This window comes from Sarcophilus harrisii, chromosome 2 (assembly GCF_902635505.1).
Source record: "Sarcophilus harrisii chromosome 2, mSarHar1.11, whole genome shotgun sequence".
NCBI lineage: Eukaryota > Metazoa > Chordata > Mammalia > Dasyuromorphia > Dasyuridae > Sarcophilus > Sarcophilus harrisii.
Window position 1 is genome coordinate 349958791 of NC_045427.1, and position 17455 is coordinate 349976245.

The following is a 17455-nucleotide window of genomic DNA, read 5'->3' on the forward strand; positions in this document are numbered from 1 at the left end:
TCTCTATATATGTTATTTCCCCCAATTAGATTGTAAGTTCCTTGAGGGCAGGAACTGTAACACTTTTGCATTTATATTCAGAGTGTATAGCATAGTGCTTGGCATTTTTAATAAGCAGTAAGTACTTTATAATTTTTTCATTCATTCACAAGCTTTTGGAGACCACTTTTAGAATCCTAAAAGTTTATTCCTATTCCTGCATGCAACCTCCAGAGAGATGGGGGGGGGGGGACAGGAACAGAACTTTTGGAGGAATGTTGGAGGCAAGGATATGTGTGAATGAAAACTGAGGCCATTCCAGATATCTTGCCACTGTAAAATCAAGATTTATGAGGGCACAGCTTCTGGAACATTTTATCAACTTGCCCTTTTGTACTAAAGTGGTAGTGCTAGTAGTTTAAGGATAGCACAAAGTTCAGCAATGTTTGTAATGCTGATCAGTAGCATAGAGACAAGTTAATGAGAATTGGGAAGTGAGATTTTGATTCCTGCAGCCCTTTGAGTGATTATTGAGAAATCTATTCAGCCTGTATACTGACTGATATTTTTCTTCTTGTGCTGAAGACCTAAGTATTTATAACCAAATATTAATTCCCTACCATCTCATGATCCAGGTCTCAGCATAGAGAATTGCAGCTGGAAGTGGGAATACTTAGCATCAGTTTAAAATATTTCTGATTCTGGGTCCAATCAAGTTTGGGAATTGAATGAATGTTTTGATTTCACATTAACATATTTGTCAAATTGCCACTTTTGTTGAAATTGTTATAAATTAATGATTTTATGATCCAGGTGAAGATTTCACCAGTTGAAGAAAATTGTTGTAGTCAGTAGGTAGAGACTTAGGGCTGAATGTTTTGATTGAGATACAGATCCACACACTTCAACTAAAGATAGAAGTGAGAGAAGATATCACTTTCTTGAGGGTGAAGGTAAGTGATGATTGTCAACCAGCTGCTCAGAAATCCAAAAAGAACAGAAAGGATGGTTGATCCCCATAATGTTCCTTGGTTTCACCAACACGGATTTGTTTGATGTGAACTAGTGACAATAAGAATGAGAGACTATGGTGGTATCCTTGAAATACTAAAAAAAAAAAATGAGAGAAAGATATCCTAGAATCTTGGATTTGTTTATGAGCAGTTTTTTAAAAAAATTGGTGAGAACTATATAGGCTTAAAATGCATGAAAGAACTATGACTTGTCTAGGTAGAACAAATATACTTACTCATATAGGTTAGATTACATGAAGGCATAAAAGTAAACCACATGTAATTAAAATAATGGCACAAATTAAAGGTATGTTGTTCAATGATCACTCAAATAGAAACTTCTAATAGCTTTCTTCAAAGTTCAATTGAAGCATATTGATATGAAGTCTTTCTTGACTGCCTCAGTCATTAGACTCTTCCTTTCAACAATTATTTTGTATCTCTTTTTATGTGTATTTTGCACTTAAATATACATGTATCATCTTCTCTTCCTCAGCAACCCCCCGTAGAATGTTAGCTCCCGGAGTTTATTTATTATTAAATAAATAAACTATTTAATTTTTGTTTTTGTATTTGTAATACATAGTGAAGTGCCTGACACATAGTAGGTGATTAATATGTGCTTTTTGATTCAATGAACATAATATTTTTATAAGTATTTTATAAGTAGAAATTAGTTTGATTCTAAGACTAAGAGCTATCTTCTAAATAGCACTTGTAATGTGTGGGAGCTCAAAGAGAGGGGCACTGTAACTTCTGTTAACATGACTCCATATTTAAAGTAGCCTTAATTTCAAAACAAAATGGGTAGGCATATCTATTTCTCTTACATGTGAAATTAAACTCTACATTAGGCTACCTGTTAGGTTGCCCACTAAAGGGAGGAAATTTACTCTGTTTCCACAAGCCTCTTCTCTTTTATCTTGAAACATCTTTTTGTTTCAAAGCTAGCTGTAGAAAGCATGTGACCAACCTGTACTAAGTGCTTTAGCAGTCAATCAGACTTCCTTCTCATGACTTGTAATAAAAATCCTAAAAACAATCTGACTAAAGCTTCTCTTTGACTTCTACAAAACAATGAGCTATAGAATCTTTCCACAATAGAAATATGGAGGGGGATCCTCTAAGCAAAATTTTGTTTGGGTTAAAGAGGCAATGAAGGCTTAAACTTATGCTACAGATGAACTGGGTTTTTATAGCAAGTTTAGTTTAGTTACAAATTCTGATTAGCTTATTACTGATCACATGAAAAATATAACAAGTTACAAAAAGGAAAAATCTTTCTTGCAGGTCATTCAAAATGAATATAAGTAACTTTGAAAATTGAAATTTATTTCTTTATAAAAGTTTTCATAAATGCATTTTATATTCTAAATATACATGCTATTATAACAAAACTGAAAAGGTCATTACAATTAAGACACTTGTACATATATGTGAAATATTTTAATCCCCTCACTTAAAAAAATGTAAAATTAGGATAAGCAACATTTCAGAAAATGCCTTTAAAAAAATTCTTAAAAAAAAAAAAAAAAGAAAAGTCAAAACAATCAGTCAAGTGAAGGGTTTAAAAGCCACCATTACCATCATGAAAACTTTTTCTACTAGGACCAATATTACAGAGATTCATATTCAAAGTGCTTACATGCCTTTTCTTTATTTTCATTGCTAAGGTGTTGCAACAGAAGTATCTTATTTCTGATTTATTTCATAAACTTTAATCCCATGCTAGTTGCGATTGAAATGTCATAGTAAAGACTATGAAATATAAATAGATGAATTCTTTGGATAACTAGTATCCTATTTTATTTCCATAGAAATGTTACTTTACAATAAAAATAAGTAAAAGAAATATAGCCAGCTTAGATAGATATCATTTGTATGGGAGAGTCTTCATCAGTTCTTTTTCCTGAGGAATAAATAAGTTCTTAAGTGGTCCTTTTCATTCAAAAATATTATTTTTTTCCTTTCTTTACATTCATCTTCTTATAGGGTTTTATATTCAATACAAAATGACCAAAAATGTATGCTTTACATACATGGAAGTTAATTTTTCTTCACAGCAGAAAAAATGTCATTTATTTTCTATATATTATGTACATATATAGTATAATCAAATCCAAGGTGTTGACATTGAACTGCTAAAAGTAGTATAATCCGGTAAGAATTTTATATGTAAAAAATTCACATTTGTAATGAAAAAAGTTTTTTTTTCTTTCTCTTTTTTTGCAGTTCTGTTAAGTTTAGGCCCCCAAAGTGATTTATTCGAGTTGTGGGAATTTGCTGTTTATTTCCTGATTTTTAGCATATGGCAGATTTCAGGACAGCTTGCATAAACTGACATGGGATGCTATGTGCATATTCTTGGTTTGTTGGAATCATCCTGAATGTCTGAATGTAGACCAACAAGACACTCTTTGTGGCCAAAGTGAATAGAAATAGTGCAAATTGCATTAAATAGTAATTATGGTACTGTAAAAGATTGTTAGAAATTCAAAATTTCAGCAAATGATGATAATAATAAGCACACTTTCAATGAAGAACAATCTAAAAGGCTGAACATGCTTGTTTATAAGACCAGATAGATCCCTGCTTGTTAAATAGGAACTCTGTATTTCACACAATCACAGCTAATGAAATTTATGGGACTAAATAAATTAATATGAATCTGTTCAGGGATGTTTTAATGTTTCCAGTATGGCTTTTTTCTGTCTTGCCTCTTTAAATAATTCACCTTTTTTTCTATCTAATGTATATTGATTTGTAAATGTAAGATTTGTTATAAGGAAATGTTCTCTTGATTGTCTTTTCATTAGAAATTAGGTAGTATTAATGGAGAAGAACTTATCAAGGTAGCATGCAACCTATTAAGTATCCATGCCATTCATTTCACTTTAACTTGTACTTGCTTAATTTCTCTCACTCCCTGGCTATATTTGAACATTTTTGTTATTCAGGAAAGACAAAAAACAGTTGACCTTTTAAGTGAGAGAAAACTAGTTACATTTTTACTAATAACCGAAGTTGGTAGGTATAGGGCACGAATCAGATAAAAATAGGGTTTCTCTTGTTTATACAAAAATACTTTTGTGCTCCTTGTACTTGTAAGATTCTTTTGGAAATAAAGGTAAATAATGAAGTTCATACTACAATGGAAGAACATTGGAAAAAAGCTTCTTTTTCATTTCTATTTAATTAAGAAACAAGTCGGCTATAAAATTATCAGTATCAGTCAAACAATGAATTCATCATTTAATTAGTCAAATTCTATATATAAAGAAAAATCAGTGCAATATAGATGCAATCTTTTTGCGTTTTTTGTAACAATTTGAGTATTTCTTATTGAGAAATGTAATTTGTCAGTCTGTATGTAGCTAGTTCATTCAATTTATTAAACTTGCAAAGGCATGCAATGGAATTTGAGAGACATGTTAAAGTATGTGACAGAGAAGATAAACATATTAGTTTTTTAGATCGAAGCTTTAGCCCATTCCAGTTGGAGACTGACAAACAAATGTAAGATTGTTGTTCCAGAAGGCATTTATCAAGCAAGCCCATACATGTATGTAGTTTCTAAGTGACCACATTATTTACAAAACATTAGGATCCTCTCCGACCAAAATGAGCATCTCTGGTTGCTTGGTTGTTGAATCATTCAGCACCTTTGGCTTCTAATCACAGAATCTCTAATAGGAAAATAATGCCCCTTCTTTTTTGGAGTTCTGATCTTCCCAGAAACAGAATGGTTGTTGTCTAATTTAATTGCTTTCCATGATAACTGGGTTTCTGTTGTATGAAATGGATGATATCCAGGTAAAGGACATTTTCTTTCCCATTGCAGAAAAGAAAGACATATGTAGTAGTCGTAATATGAAGGAAAACAGTCTTCTTTAGTTTTTGAAGCCATTCAGAGATGTTAAGAGATGGGTAGTCTTAAAAACACATTTCTGTACTCCAAGCTGTATCATACTATTTTTTTCAGTAGCAATTTGCAGGAGGTTGTTGAACTTTGTACTCAGCACTACATGGGATATGGAACCATATTACCTTTGGGGAATGGCACTCAATCTTGTATAGTATTCTAGGAATAAGGAACCAAAGATCTCTTTTTGTCTCAAACAAGTGAGTATTTTGTAGATTTCTTTGTGATGGGCCATATCTAGTTTCTATACTATTTTATCTATGGCTATACAGAAATATTCATATAATTGGGCTTGCTAGGGTAAGCATTCACAGTTTCAGATGGATAACTGAAATATTCTAGCAGGGAGTTAGCTTTTAGCTTATTTACATTAACAGTGTACTATCCTGAGAAATAGGTTGTTTTGCTGTTTTGTTCAAGTTTTCCTCAGAGGAACTTTTGGATAGCCAGAAAATGTAACCACCTAGAGTTTGTGCCACTTGAACATCCATGAATATACAAATATCATCCTGGAAATAGGTTTGTAATATTTGTCTTTCTGAGTAATTCCTGTATAGTTTACCTTGGCTGGTTCCATATTTTTCTCATGACTATGACTAAGCATGAAACAATGATGACTTGCTCCTTGGCCTGGAATGTGTGTTGATGGTCATATCAGTAAGGACTAAATTATGTTGAGAGACACTGAAGTTCTGCCAAATATGGAAGATGTTCTCTGTCTTGAACAAGATTTAGTGTAACTGTTAATCTAAAACTTTTAAGCCAGACTGAACTATGATTTTTGAGTACTGGTTATTAAATGAGGTAGACCAACATTGTCTAGGTATGCACTCCATCTTGTGACTAGCTTTCAAATAATTACATAGAATATTTCAATTGTGTTTTCCCTCCATATTTAATAGAATTTCTCTGAACATTGAGATTATATATACACATATTAATTTTTAGTGGTATACCATACAGGAGATGATGTCTTGATGTCTTTACATTGCCATATGCCATATTCATAGCAGCCTATTACAATGTCAGTTCAATAAAAATATATGGTGCTCAATGATGATAAAGAAAATATTGTTAAAGATTTCTTCAAACAAGAAAAGGCTCAGTCATAAGGTCAGGTGCTTAGTCACTTTCAACCGCATCATTTTGACCACACTTTCAAGCATCACTAGGATATTGCTACACCGTCCAATATGTTAAGAACTGCCCTTGAAGTTCACATAGAGGTTGAGTAAAGCTCTTCTATTTGTTTTTTGAAATAATCTCTTAGTTCTCGTCTCTTAGCCTTTAGTGTTGGTGTCAGCAAGCCATTTTGTACTGAGAACATGTCAGAGTGTATGTAAATGGCTTTAACCTAAAAACGAAAAGCAAAATATAGGAACATATTTTAATAGAAATTGGACATATATATTTATAGCACAAATAAAAATAAGTAAGCTTGTAATAAGCTTGTAATAAGTAACTAAATATCTCTCATTAAAACTTTTAACAATCAAAGTAATTTTCATATAAAAGCTAGACACACATCTAGATGTCATATCTACAAACTAGTTTTTATGCTGGTATGGAATCATATTATAGCTACAGGTAGGGATTTAGAATATAGTTTTTACTTTGCCTATTTCATTTTTGTTATTTAGCATAGAAAATCTTGCTTTTTTGATATGGGAGACAGGGAATAATACTATAATCTCTGTTTTATTTTGGTTAGTCTTTGAGAGTGCTTAGATTCACCTATCTGCTGGAGTTAGCCAAATAAAGAGATCCTAGATTTTTTTTTTCAGTCACAGAAGAAGCATGGTAAAGTGGATTTAGAATCAGAAAGACTCCTATTAAATTTCAATTATGATACGTTCAAACTGTGTGACCCTGGGCAAGTGATTTAACAATTTCATCATCTATAAAAACAAAAGGGTTAAAACAGATGACATTTGATTCTGGAAATCTTTATCCATCTAGCTTGGACTGAACTGAGCCTTGAGTAATATGTAAAGGTGAAGCATGAGAGGTAGCTCACATACTAATTTCAAGCTAACAGTACTTTGAATGTTTTCTGAGCTGCTAAACTAGATATTTGTTATGAGATGGAAATTGTTGCCAACATATAATTATCAAGTTGCACAATCCATAGTTATAAAAATAAATTCTCTAAAAAGCATATTCTAGCTAGTGAAATATATATACATATGTGTATGTATATATATGTACATATAAACAAGTTTTGATTAATATCTAACTTTCTTGTTGAAGAATTTTTCGACATTGAATTTTTGGATATCTGGAGCAGGTTTGCATGCTATTACAGCTAGGTTTGGTTCAAGTATGGCTCAGATAAATTAGTGGATGATGAATTCATAAGAAATTATTATAAGAAAGCCAAGGATATTTTAGGCTACCTTATCTTTATGGACTGACATAGTAGACTTGCTTATACATCTATAATGGGTATATCTCTTGGCATATATGTGGGCAGAATAAAGGATCATTTATCCAGGGAAATTAATGTATTGTATCTTTATATCAAACTCCCAAGAACATGAAAATGGAGCAAGACTCGAAGTCTTATAGTTACCTTTGTATCTATCTCTTACTAGACTATAAGCTTCCTTAAGGACAAGAATTATTTTCTCTAAGCTATCTATCTCCCCAGTGCCTAGAAAAGTGAACTATACACAGTAAACATTGTACTCTTAAAAACAATGAAAATAGCATTGCTGCATACTCTGCTTCTTGTAAGAACACAGTTCTTATGAGGAATCATAATAAAAATCACAGTTGTATCTTTATACAACTTCCTAGAACCTATTCACCTGCCTAAATCAGAACTTAATTAATAAATATAATCTGCAGGCCATAATAAGGTCAGAGATTTAAGTCAGAAACACTAATAGCTATGATTTTTATTACTGAGTAAACATCAAAGCTGATTAGTCAAAAGATAAAATTTACCTGTTCAAAGGAATGTAGTCCACTTTCTTTTCCTAGTCTGACCATATCATCCATTATAGCTTGCTTCAGCTCCTAAAACAAACCATATATATTTTGAGTTAGAAAGACAATACAGGAATATATTTTAAGATCAGGAAGAAAAGAATGGTTTCTAAAAAGAGGTTGATGGAAAATTGCTTAGCATTTCCACAATTAATAAATAGACATGTTTTCCAGTCCTCATTTCAGATGTCATGTGAAATGCTTCCTAGTGACTATTAGTGAGTTATTCTATTTCCCTATATTCTTGCTTTATTGTCCATGATACCTTCTGGGCATGTAAAGAATACTTTTAACAAAATGGAGCTGCCTTTTACAAAGAAGTTCATATATGACCTCTATTGGATATTAAGCTTAGGTCTACAAGGAAGAGACATTTGAGGTTATCCTGCTAATGTCCTTTTATTTATATAAAAGGAAACAGGATCAGAAAAATATGTGATTTGCACAAAGTCACATAGATAATCCAGTGGCAGAGCCAAATTTCAGACCTTAGTTTCCTGACTCAACATCCATTGTGCCATGCTTACTCTATTGGATTGTGGCACACCAGAAAGACCACTTTAGAATCAAAAATCCTTAGGAATGACAGTTTGTTTTCTAACTGTGCAACTGTCTTTCTGTCTTAGCTTAGGTTTTCTGAACTTCATTTTCTTCTTGTGTAAAATGGAAATTATGATAATTAGTCTCCCTAACTCACAGGACCATTTAAAGAAAGTACTTTTAAAATGATAATAATTTACATTTATGTAGTTTATTAAGATTTATAAAGCACTTTGCAAATATCTCATTCCACCTTCACAGTAATCCTGGAAGGTAGGTGCTATTATTATCCCCATTTTACATGGAGAAAATGTGGCAGAGGTTAAGTTTTATGTCCAAGGTCACACAGGTAGTAAATATTTGAGGAAGAATTTGAACTGAGACCTTTCTCATTCCAGGTTCAGCATTCTATCCCACTGTGTCATTTAGCTGCTTCTACAAGTACTTTTAAGTGCTACAGAAATTCAAATTATCCTATTTATTCAAAATATAGTCCTCTGACTTCCCAAACCCAGATCATGGATACCTGATGTTCATGAAATTAAAAAGGTACTAAATTTCTAAGTAGACTGGTATTATAGATTTTCTTAATAGTATATGAGCTGCTGACCTGATGCTTCCAAGCCTTAGCATTCAACTGTGCTCTTATTTCCAGAGGTGCTTTGCTAAGTGGTTAGACAATGCAATTTAGTATCCTAAACATGGGAATCATAGGTAATTAAATTTAGAGCTGATGGGATCTTAGTCTAATTCCATCCCATCATTTTATGGAGAAAGAAACTGAACTGTGAACAAAGCAATTCTGTGCCCCATGGTACAGAGTTCTGTTTGCTAAAGATAAGGTTTTTTCCCCCCTTTCTCTAGCTCTATGTTCCCTTTTCCCTTCATGGGTTATACTTTGGATTGTAAAAATTTCTGATTTTTTAAAATTTAATCTGTGATTGTTTAAATATAGCATTGATATAGGAAAGACTAATGCCATAAGGAATGTCTACTGCAGATTATGGCATGCATTTAAATAGAAAATCTGTACAACTTTCCATCAGTATGTATTTCCCAGACAGATATTCCAGACGGAAAATCAAATGGCTCTTGAATTGAAGAATGGAATGAATTGCCTTTAGGACATTGCAAAACTCTTATTTGCATCCAAGTTTATCATGGAAATAAAAGCCCATTTTTTAATACTCCTATTCCACCAGTGTTGCTATATGGCAGCAAGAAATGAAATGTAATGGTCTCTAAAGAATTAAAAATGAATATGGCATAAAGGATAATGAAAAGGCAGAAAGTGGGCATGAACAGGCTCCTATATATAAGCAATGAGGAACTTAAAAGGAAAACAGAAATAAAAAATGCCATGAAGCAAATGCATGACAGGAACAAAAGGTACGGTGATCATGTGGCAAGAATAAGGGATGAGAGATGAACAGTTAAGTCTTTGCTGGTATACTCTCAACATCAGGAACAATAGATGGATGCCTCCAGCAATTAGATGAACCATCTGTGTCAAATTTGTGGGAAGATACGGAGAAGATTGTGCAGTCTAAATCTTTGGAGGCAACTTCCAAATCTGTGAGATCATAGATCCATTTGAGTTGTATAAAGTGTAATTAGTTGTCAAGTTTCATTTCCAACTCACCAGTATTATCGGGGGTTATGAAACAAAGGCCCCTAATGGTTGGAAAGAGCACTAGGATGTAAGTAAGAAGATCTGATTCTGGGTTTCAGTTTTGTCCTCTGTAAAATAAGTTTAGACTAGGTAGGCTGTGAAGTTTCTTTGAATCCTGAGTTCTTGATTTGATGATTTTTTTAAATTGTAAAGGAAGCCATAGTTTGCTGTTATTATTAGTTTTTTTGTTTGTGGGTGTGTTGTGGAGGACAGGGAGTAGGAGGGTAGGATGGTTAGAAAAAATAAGCCCTCTAGTTAAGAGCTCATTGTTTTGGGGGTTTTCAAAGAAGTCTAAATTTCACAAACATAGTTTTTCATTGCTCTCCTGTTATTAGCTAGATCATCAAATATGCAACTATGTCATAGAAAAGAATCCCAAAGATATATACCTTATCTTGACAGAGTTCTGCATATGTTCCATCAAATCCTCTCTTCTTTGCCCAACTAGGCATGACTTCAGAATCAGGTACAACAATACCCACCAGGAAGGCCTGTCATTTCCCCACAGATTAAAAAAAAGAAAAATTGGTTGTGACATGTATCATTTGTTAGTATTTTTGAAAAATTGATGTGCCCATCCAGTGTATTTATCTGTGATATGAAATATCTCAACAATTAAATCGTACAGATGAAATTAATCAGTAATTTAATTATTTTTACTTTTTAATGGCATTTAATGTTAGACTGTACATTAGCATATTTATACTCATTGTGTCCAAATTTGGCTTTGATTATGTAAACATTAATCAATGTAATTTTGAACTGCAAGTCAAATGATTCTATAATACAGAAAAAAATCATTTGCATTTTCACTCAAGTCTCTTAGAATATTGAATAACCAATTATCATCATTGTGTCATTTCTAAAAAACCTATTCATAAGACCAACAAATTAATTTAAAAACTCAAGAATTCTATTCTAATCATTCTAACCCAGTGATAGTATATGGAGAGGGAAAAAGAGACTGTGATTAATTTGTTTCTCCTACTTCTGAGCCTTAATAATTCTGAGAGTAACATAATTAGAAATTACTTCATGTACTATTTCTCAAATATTTCATTTTTTCTTCTCAATTATTTTGATATCATCTTTGAGCTTACTTCTTAAAATATTGCTCTAATCATATATATAAATTCATTTGAATTATAACACCTTCTAATGAAAGGGGAGGAATCACCTTTCTCCTTTTTGTGGAGAAGTGAAAAGTCAACAGAATGTTTACTCTGTGAAATAAGACTTGCTCTGTTGCTTTTTCTTAATTACTTTTTGTGGTGGTGGCAGTAGTAGCAGGTATTTTCAGAAATCATTGTAATGTAAAAATAAAAGGCTTCAACAAAATTTAAAAAAAAAATCATTGGAATAATGGTTACACCAAATGACTAGAGTTATAACACTTCCTGACATCAGAATTACATGATTTTTACTGAGCTTTCTAGTTTAACATTATTTCTTTGGGGAATAACTAAATTTTACTCCATTGTGTATTTTTAAAAACTTCTACAATGGCTGGCTCTTGCATTAATAAGGAGAGCTTATCAACATATTTAATCCTTTAACCTTTGACAAGTACAGCAGGGTATTAGAATTTATTTTGTGATAGGGGAAACAGGAAAGCTCATGCTAATTAGGTGTCAACTTTTGGAGTGCTCTGATTACTAAGAACACTCCTGCTCCTTAGTAAGATCAATGAATAAAGACATGTACTCAGCAGTTCTAAATATTACCTGTAAGCTGTCTCCATGCACATAAGTCTGAGCTACTGCTTCACTCCGAATGTAGATGTTTTCAATCTTTTCTGGAGCAATGTATTCTCCTTGAGCAAGTTTAAATATGTGCTTTTTCCGATCAATAATTTTAAGAGTGCCCGTCTGTTGGGTAAGAGGAATGGCTTTAATAAAAATAATTACAATATGTTGTCTTATTATCTAGGTCATTTTAACATTCTCTTCTGCTGTAGCCAACCAGAGCACATGCAGTTCAATGCCTAAGTGAGTTACAAATAGAAAGTAATACAAATTAGACATTTGGCAAACTAAGTTGTGTTGTTCAGTCATATCTGATTCTTTGTGAACTGGAGTGATTTGCCATTTTCTTCTCCAGCTCATTTTATAGATGAGGAAACTGAGACAAACAGAGTTAAGTGACTTGCCCCAGGGTCACAAAACTTATAAATGTCTGAGGCCAAGGTTGAGCTCAAGAAGATGAGTCTTCCTGGATCTCTATCCACTGTGCCACCTAGCTGCCCTAGAGAACTAAGTAGGCACTTTTAAAAGGGTAAAATAATGGATATCACAACAATCATAAAGGTAAATTCAAGAACCTTGTGACAATTTCTCTTATCTATTGGTTGGAATGATTGTGATAGTCTTTTCTAGAGAGAAAACAGTTATACAGTAGTGGGTTTAGCGAAGGTTTAGGGGTTTAAGAGATGGTGCTTTAATAGAATCAGGCACTATAGTAGAGACATAGAGAAACCGGATTGGACAGCTTTCAAAGAAAGACCCTTACCTTAGCAAATATGCCTAAGTCTATGCCAGTATCATGTACTTTGTTCACCTAAAAACGAACATATCTTCTTCCTTCAGCAAATATTTATTATTTATAATAATTTATTATATCCATATTTTTATTTATTTATAATTTTATTATATTTATATTTTATAATATTATTTATATTTATAATTTTATTGTTTATATTATTTATAATATTTATTATGTTTATATTTATAATATTTATTAAGCACCTAGTGTGTATAAGGCATTGTGTGCTAAATGCTAGGGATAGAAAGTTGAAAAAAATGACAGCTCCTGCCTTAAATGAGCTTATAGTCTATGGGAAAGTGGGAGAATATGGTATTTACATAAACTTCTACCACTGATTTCAGCTAGATACAAGCTTACTATCTTCATTACAATTTAGAGAATCAAAGTTGACGCAAAGTTCCTTAAAAACTCTTCAGGGAGTAAATGTAGGCAAATAATACATACAGGTAACCATTTCCCAATATCTCCAGTGTGAAGCCAGCCATCTTTGTCCAATGCCTCATCAGTTTTCTCCTTGTCTTTGAGATAACCCTTGAAAACGTTTGGTCCTTTCACGCAGATCTGGATGAAATAAAGATCCCTGTTGACTGATGATAGCAAACAAACTTTACTATCAACCCAGTTAAACTCTAGGGGGAGCAGTTGATTCACCAATCCTAACCTACCCTCCCTTCCCCCAGTCATCCTTCTCACCCTCAAAACAAAACAAAACAAAAACAAAAACCCCTGAAAATTCCATTTTTGGAATGCTTATTCTCTCTCCCTCTGCCCATACTGCAAAGCCAGCATAAGTGCATCTCTGTCATGCTATTGAATAAAGTTACTGCCTTATTCATCTCTGTATACATATTTAATCTACTACTAAACTCTTTGAGGGCAGAGACCATATCTTCTTCATCCCCAAAATGCTCCACCACATCTAGCAAATGGTCAGAGGCATAGCACACAGACAGTCAATGTTTCTCTACTCTCATATGTTACCATATGCAAATATAATGGCAATAAAACTAGAATTTTTAAAAGTGGATTTATGCTTTGTTCCTCTATGTAACTGAAAGGGGAATCTAGCAGTTCATTTCTATTATAGTTAATCTCATGGACAAAAATGAAATTGTAATTTTGCAAAAGTTATTTTACCCAAATTTTTGTTAATAAGAAGCAACTTCCTATACTTGATTTGAGATAAGTAAAACAAACTTTGAGGTTTTGTTTTGTTTTGTTTTTAGTAATAGGTACATGTAGAATTAAATTAATAAAAACTATGGCAGGTAATTTTGATCATATGGGGAGGCAATATAAAAAGAAAAAATGCTCACTTTTTTCTCAATGTGTAGGTAATTCTAAGTATAGATAAAAAAATGAAATTATATCATTTAACCTCCCAAATATAGCCATTCACTCAATTATATAATCAATTATAGTCTAATATACAGAAACCGTAATGGATTTGGAGCTAGGAGACCTGGGTAATTCTGGCTCCCACACAAACTTAACTATATGATTATAGGCATGTTAAAACTTCTCCAAACTTTGGTTTTCTTACCTATAAAATTGGGATAATACTGACTGCGAGGAATAAATTTTAAAGGTCAACCTACAGAAATGTGAATTATGATGATATTAAAAAGGGCATAAAAATAAGGGAATGTGATTTAAAATACAAACCAATCCATAAAAGAAATCCAAAAAGGCATCCTTTATATTAGCATGCACAGTCTAAGTATCAATTTCTGCACAATCAAAATGATTGAGACCCCGCTCCCCAATGGATGTAACTGCTTCAGCAGCCACCCCTGGTTATTCCCCTGTTTTTCTTGCAGGCTGGTAGATATCCCCTAGCACTCAAATACCAGAGAGACATGATGTGGCAGCAAGGGAGCACAGTGGATGAAATGCTGGGTTTGATGTCAAATATAGCCTCAAGCACTAGCTATGTAAACTTGGGCAAATCACTTCATCTCTGCCTCAGTTTCTCCAGCTGTAAAATGAGTATAATAATAGCATTCATTTCCAAGGTTTGTTATGAGACTCACGTGAGATAATGCTTGAAAAGCACTTAACACTATGCTTCAGCACATAGTAAACCCTATATAATATGTTCTTCTTATCATTATCATCATTATTATTAGTCCACAGTGTGAAGAGATGGAGAATTAACTGTTGACTGCGGATGGAAGTTGAACTAAGAACAAAGGAAATAGGTGACAGAATAAGGGATGATACTAGGGCCTTGAGATAAAGGCTGGGTACTGCAGATAGGGATGGGGTGTGGGAAGGAAAAATCTTATTATGCCTTTTATTATCTCATTAGAGTCTAGTTGCTTGCACATTTAAAGCTGGAAGGTATCTTATAAGCTGTCTAGTGCAGACTCTTGATTTTAGAGATGAAGAAAATAAAGGTCAGAAAGTCCCTCAATTATGGGATTTCAATCCAGGTCAATATCCAAATTCAGACCTGTTTTCATAGCAGAATAGTATCTGGAAGGGTGTAGAAAAAAAGATTCTTAGTAAGGTATATTTTGGGTAATATGATCTCTAAGGACCCCTTCAACTCAAAATTATGTTCTTGAACACTCTGGAATTTCTTTTTGGAATTTTAATGATAACTAAATGATAATATATACATGAATATATATATGTGTGTGTGTGTGTGTGTGTGTGTGTGTGTATTATATAACAGTAGCTTTTGGTGATTCAAGTCTCTATGCCTCTAATTAAACTAGACTAATGTTCACAAGCTTTTCCTGTTATTTCCCCTTTGTTTCACCATTTGATTATATAATACAAGAAAATCACATGCTACACACACTTGCATTTGTAGGTTATTATGACACTCACAAAGCGATGAGGAGCTTTTCTTAGTGTTACAGATGATGAACCCTGACTAACTTCCCCCTTCTTTACACTTACCTCTCCCTCTCCTTTGGAGGCAAAATAGTTCAGTTCTTCAACATCTATCAGTTTGATGTAATTGCAGGGTAATGGTGCACCCACATGACCTATAAATCAGAATTAGCTCAGCAAGTTTCAGCTTTCAAATTGAGTTCAGCATTAATGTAGAGAGCTTTCTAAGCAGAGATCTTCAAGCCTTTCAAAGTACGGTGGGACTTTCAATTCAATTCATATCTAGACCCTTTTCTTCTTTCTCCTCCCTTCTTTAATAGTTCCCCAAATCTTAAAATCCTGGACAAAGAAGTGGTCCATCATCACTATTACTTCCTTGGCTTAAGTTTAATACCACTGGAGAAAAAGGTTTCTCCCTGAAGGGTACTGCACAGAGAGCATGATCAACAATATTATATAGCACAATGTCATCATTTTCTAATACTGCTTAGAACAACAACCACAAAAAGACACACAATTATAATTAAACATTTCCTAGCTCTATATTTCTACCTTTGCTACATACTGGCAGATTTAACATTTCTTCAGTGATGTCCTCATTTTAAAGGGAAAGAAAAACTCTTCTAAAATACTTAAATAGGGGCAATGAAGTGGTGCAGGAGATAGAGCACCAGCCCTTGAAGTCAGATCTTAACACTTCTCAATTATGTGACCTTGGGCAAGTCACTTAACCCCATTTGCATCTGCAAAAATAAATAAAAAATAAAATACTAAAATAAAATTATTTAAATTTAAGTTTGCCTACTCAATCTGCTAATCTTATAATGAATTTCCTGCTATTATAGATGGGATCGGGTTGGGAAGAGCTAGAAAGAATTCAAATTAGTCTTGTGTACACTAAAGACAAGTTTACATAATAATTTTTAAAAATAATTTAGACTCATTATATAACCTGTAGATTGACTTAAAGAGGCTTTACTTTGAACTACAGAACATACATTTAGTGTAGTATTATTAAGAAGCAAGTCCTGGACAAGATGTTGAATAAAAATGATTTTATAGTGTGAAGAGCATTCTGCTAAGCAATCCTGAATTAACTGCAAGACACAACTCTTTCTACCAGTGCAGATTAAAATCTATAATTTATCATTTTAGAGAATTGCTTGGGGTTTAGAGGGATTACATGATTTGTTACATGTGTAGTAAGCATTAGATGCAGAATTTGAATCCAGGTTTAACATTCTAATTATTTCAGCAAATTGCCTTTAAATCTTTATGTCGATAAATTTGTGATTTGATTTTTTTTAATGAAAATTTCTCATTCTTTTACCCCTACACCTCATTGCTTTTATAACTTCCTGCCAGTCAAAGGATAAGCTTTTAAAAGAACTGAGATTTAAAAAGGCAGAATCTGACATCTTACAGTGAAAGAATATATATATACTTTTTTAAAAATAGCCTTTTATTTACAGGTTATATGTATGGGTAACTTTACAGCATTGACAATTGCCAAACCTCTTGTTCAAATTTTTCCCCTCCTTCCCCCTATCCCCTCCCCCAGATGGCAGGATGACCAGTAGATGTTAAATATATTAAAATATAAATTAGATACATAATAAGTATACATGACCAAACCGTTATTTTGCTGTACAAAAAAGAATTGGACTCTGAAATATTGTACATTTAGCTTATGAAGGAAATCAAAAATGCAGGTGGGCAAAAATATAGGGATTGGGAATTCAATGTAATGGTTCTTAGTCATCTCCCAGAATTCTTTCGCTGGGCGTAGCTGGTTCAGTTCGAAAGAATATATATCCTTATCTCAAAGGAATGGTGTGAGAAAAAGCATCATGAATCTTAAAGTGATATAAAAATGTGAGGCTTTTAATACTCTTAGATTTCGTTTAATGTGGTTTGGAAATGGTGCTGAGATACAGTATTATCCTATTA

At 32.9% G+C, this 17455-nt stretch overlaps 1 protein-coding gene across 4 annotated transcripts in view; it reads right to left on the reverse strand.

The window, feature by feature from the left end:
* Positions 1–2462: 2462 nt before the first annotated feature.
* The window catches only part of ACSL6 (acyl-CoA synthetase long chain family member 6), a 140409-nt gene continuing 125416 nt past the window's right edge, over positions 2463–17455 (reverse strand). For all 4 annotated transcript variants that reach the window (XM_012549761.3, XM_031953092.1, XM_031953094.1 and 1 more), the window contains 6 exons: positions 15572–15660; positions 13106–13222; positions 11842–11985; positions 10507–10608; positions 7864–7935; positions 2463–6268 (listed from right to left, as the gene is read on the reverse strand). In XM_012549761.3, the coding sequence (XP_012405215.2) occupies positions 6131–6268; positions 7864–7935; positions 10507–10608; positions 11842–11985; positions 13106–13222; positions 15572–15660 (662 nt within the window). In that variant the 3' untranslated portion in view covers positions 2463–6130. The remainder of the gene's footprint in view (positions 6269–7863; positions 7936–10506; positions 10609–11841; positions 11986–13105; positions 13223–15571; positions 15661–17455) is intronic.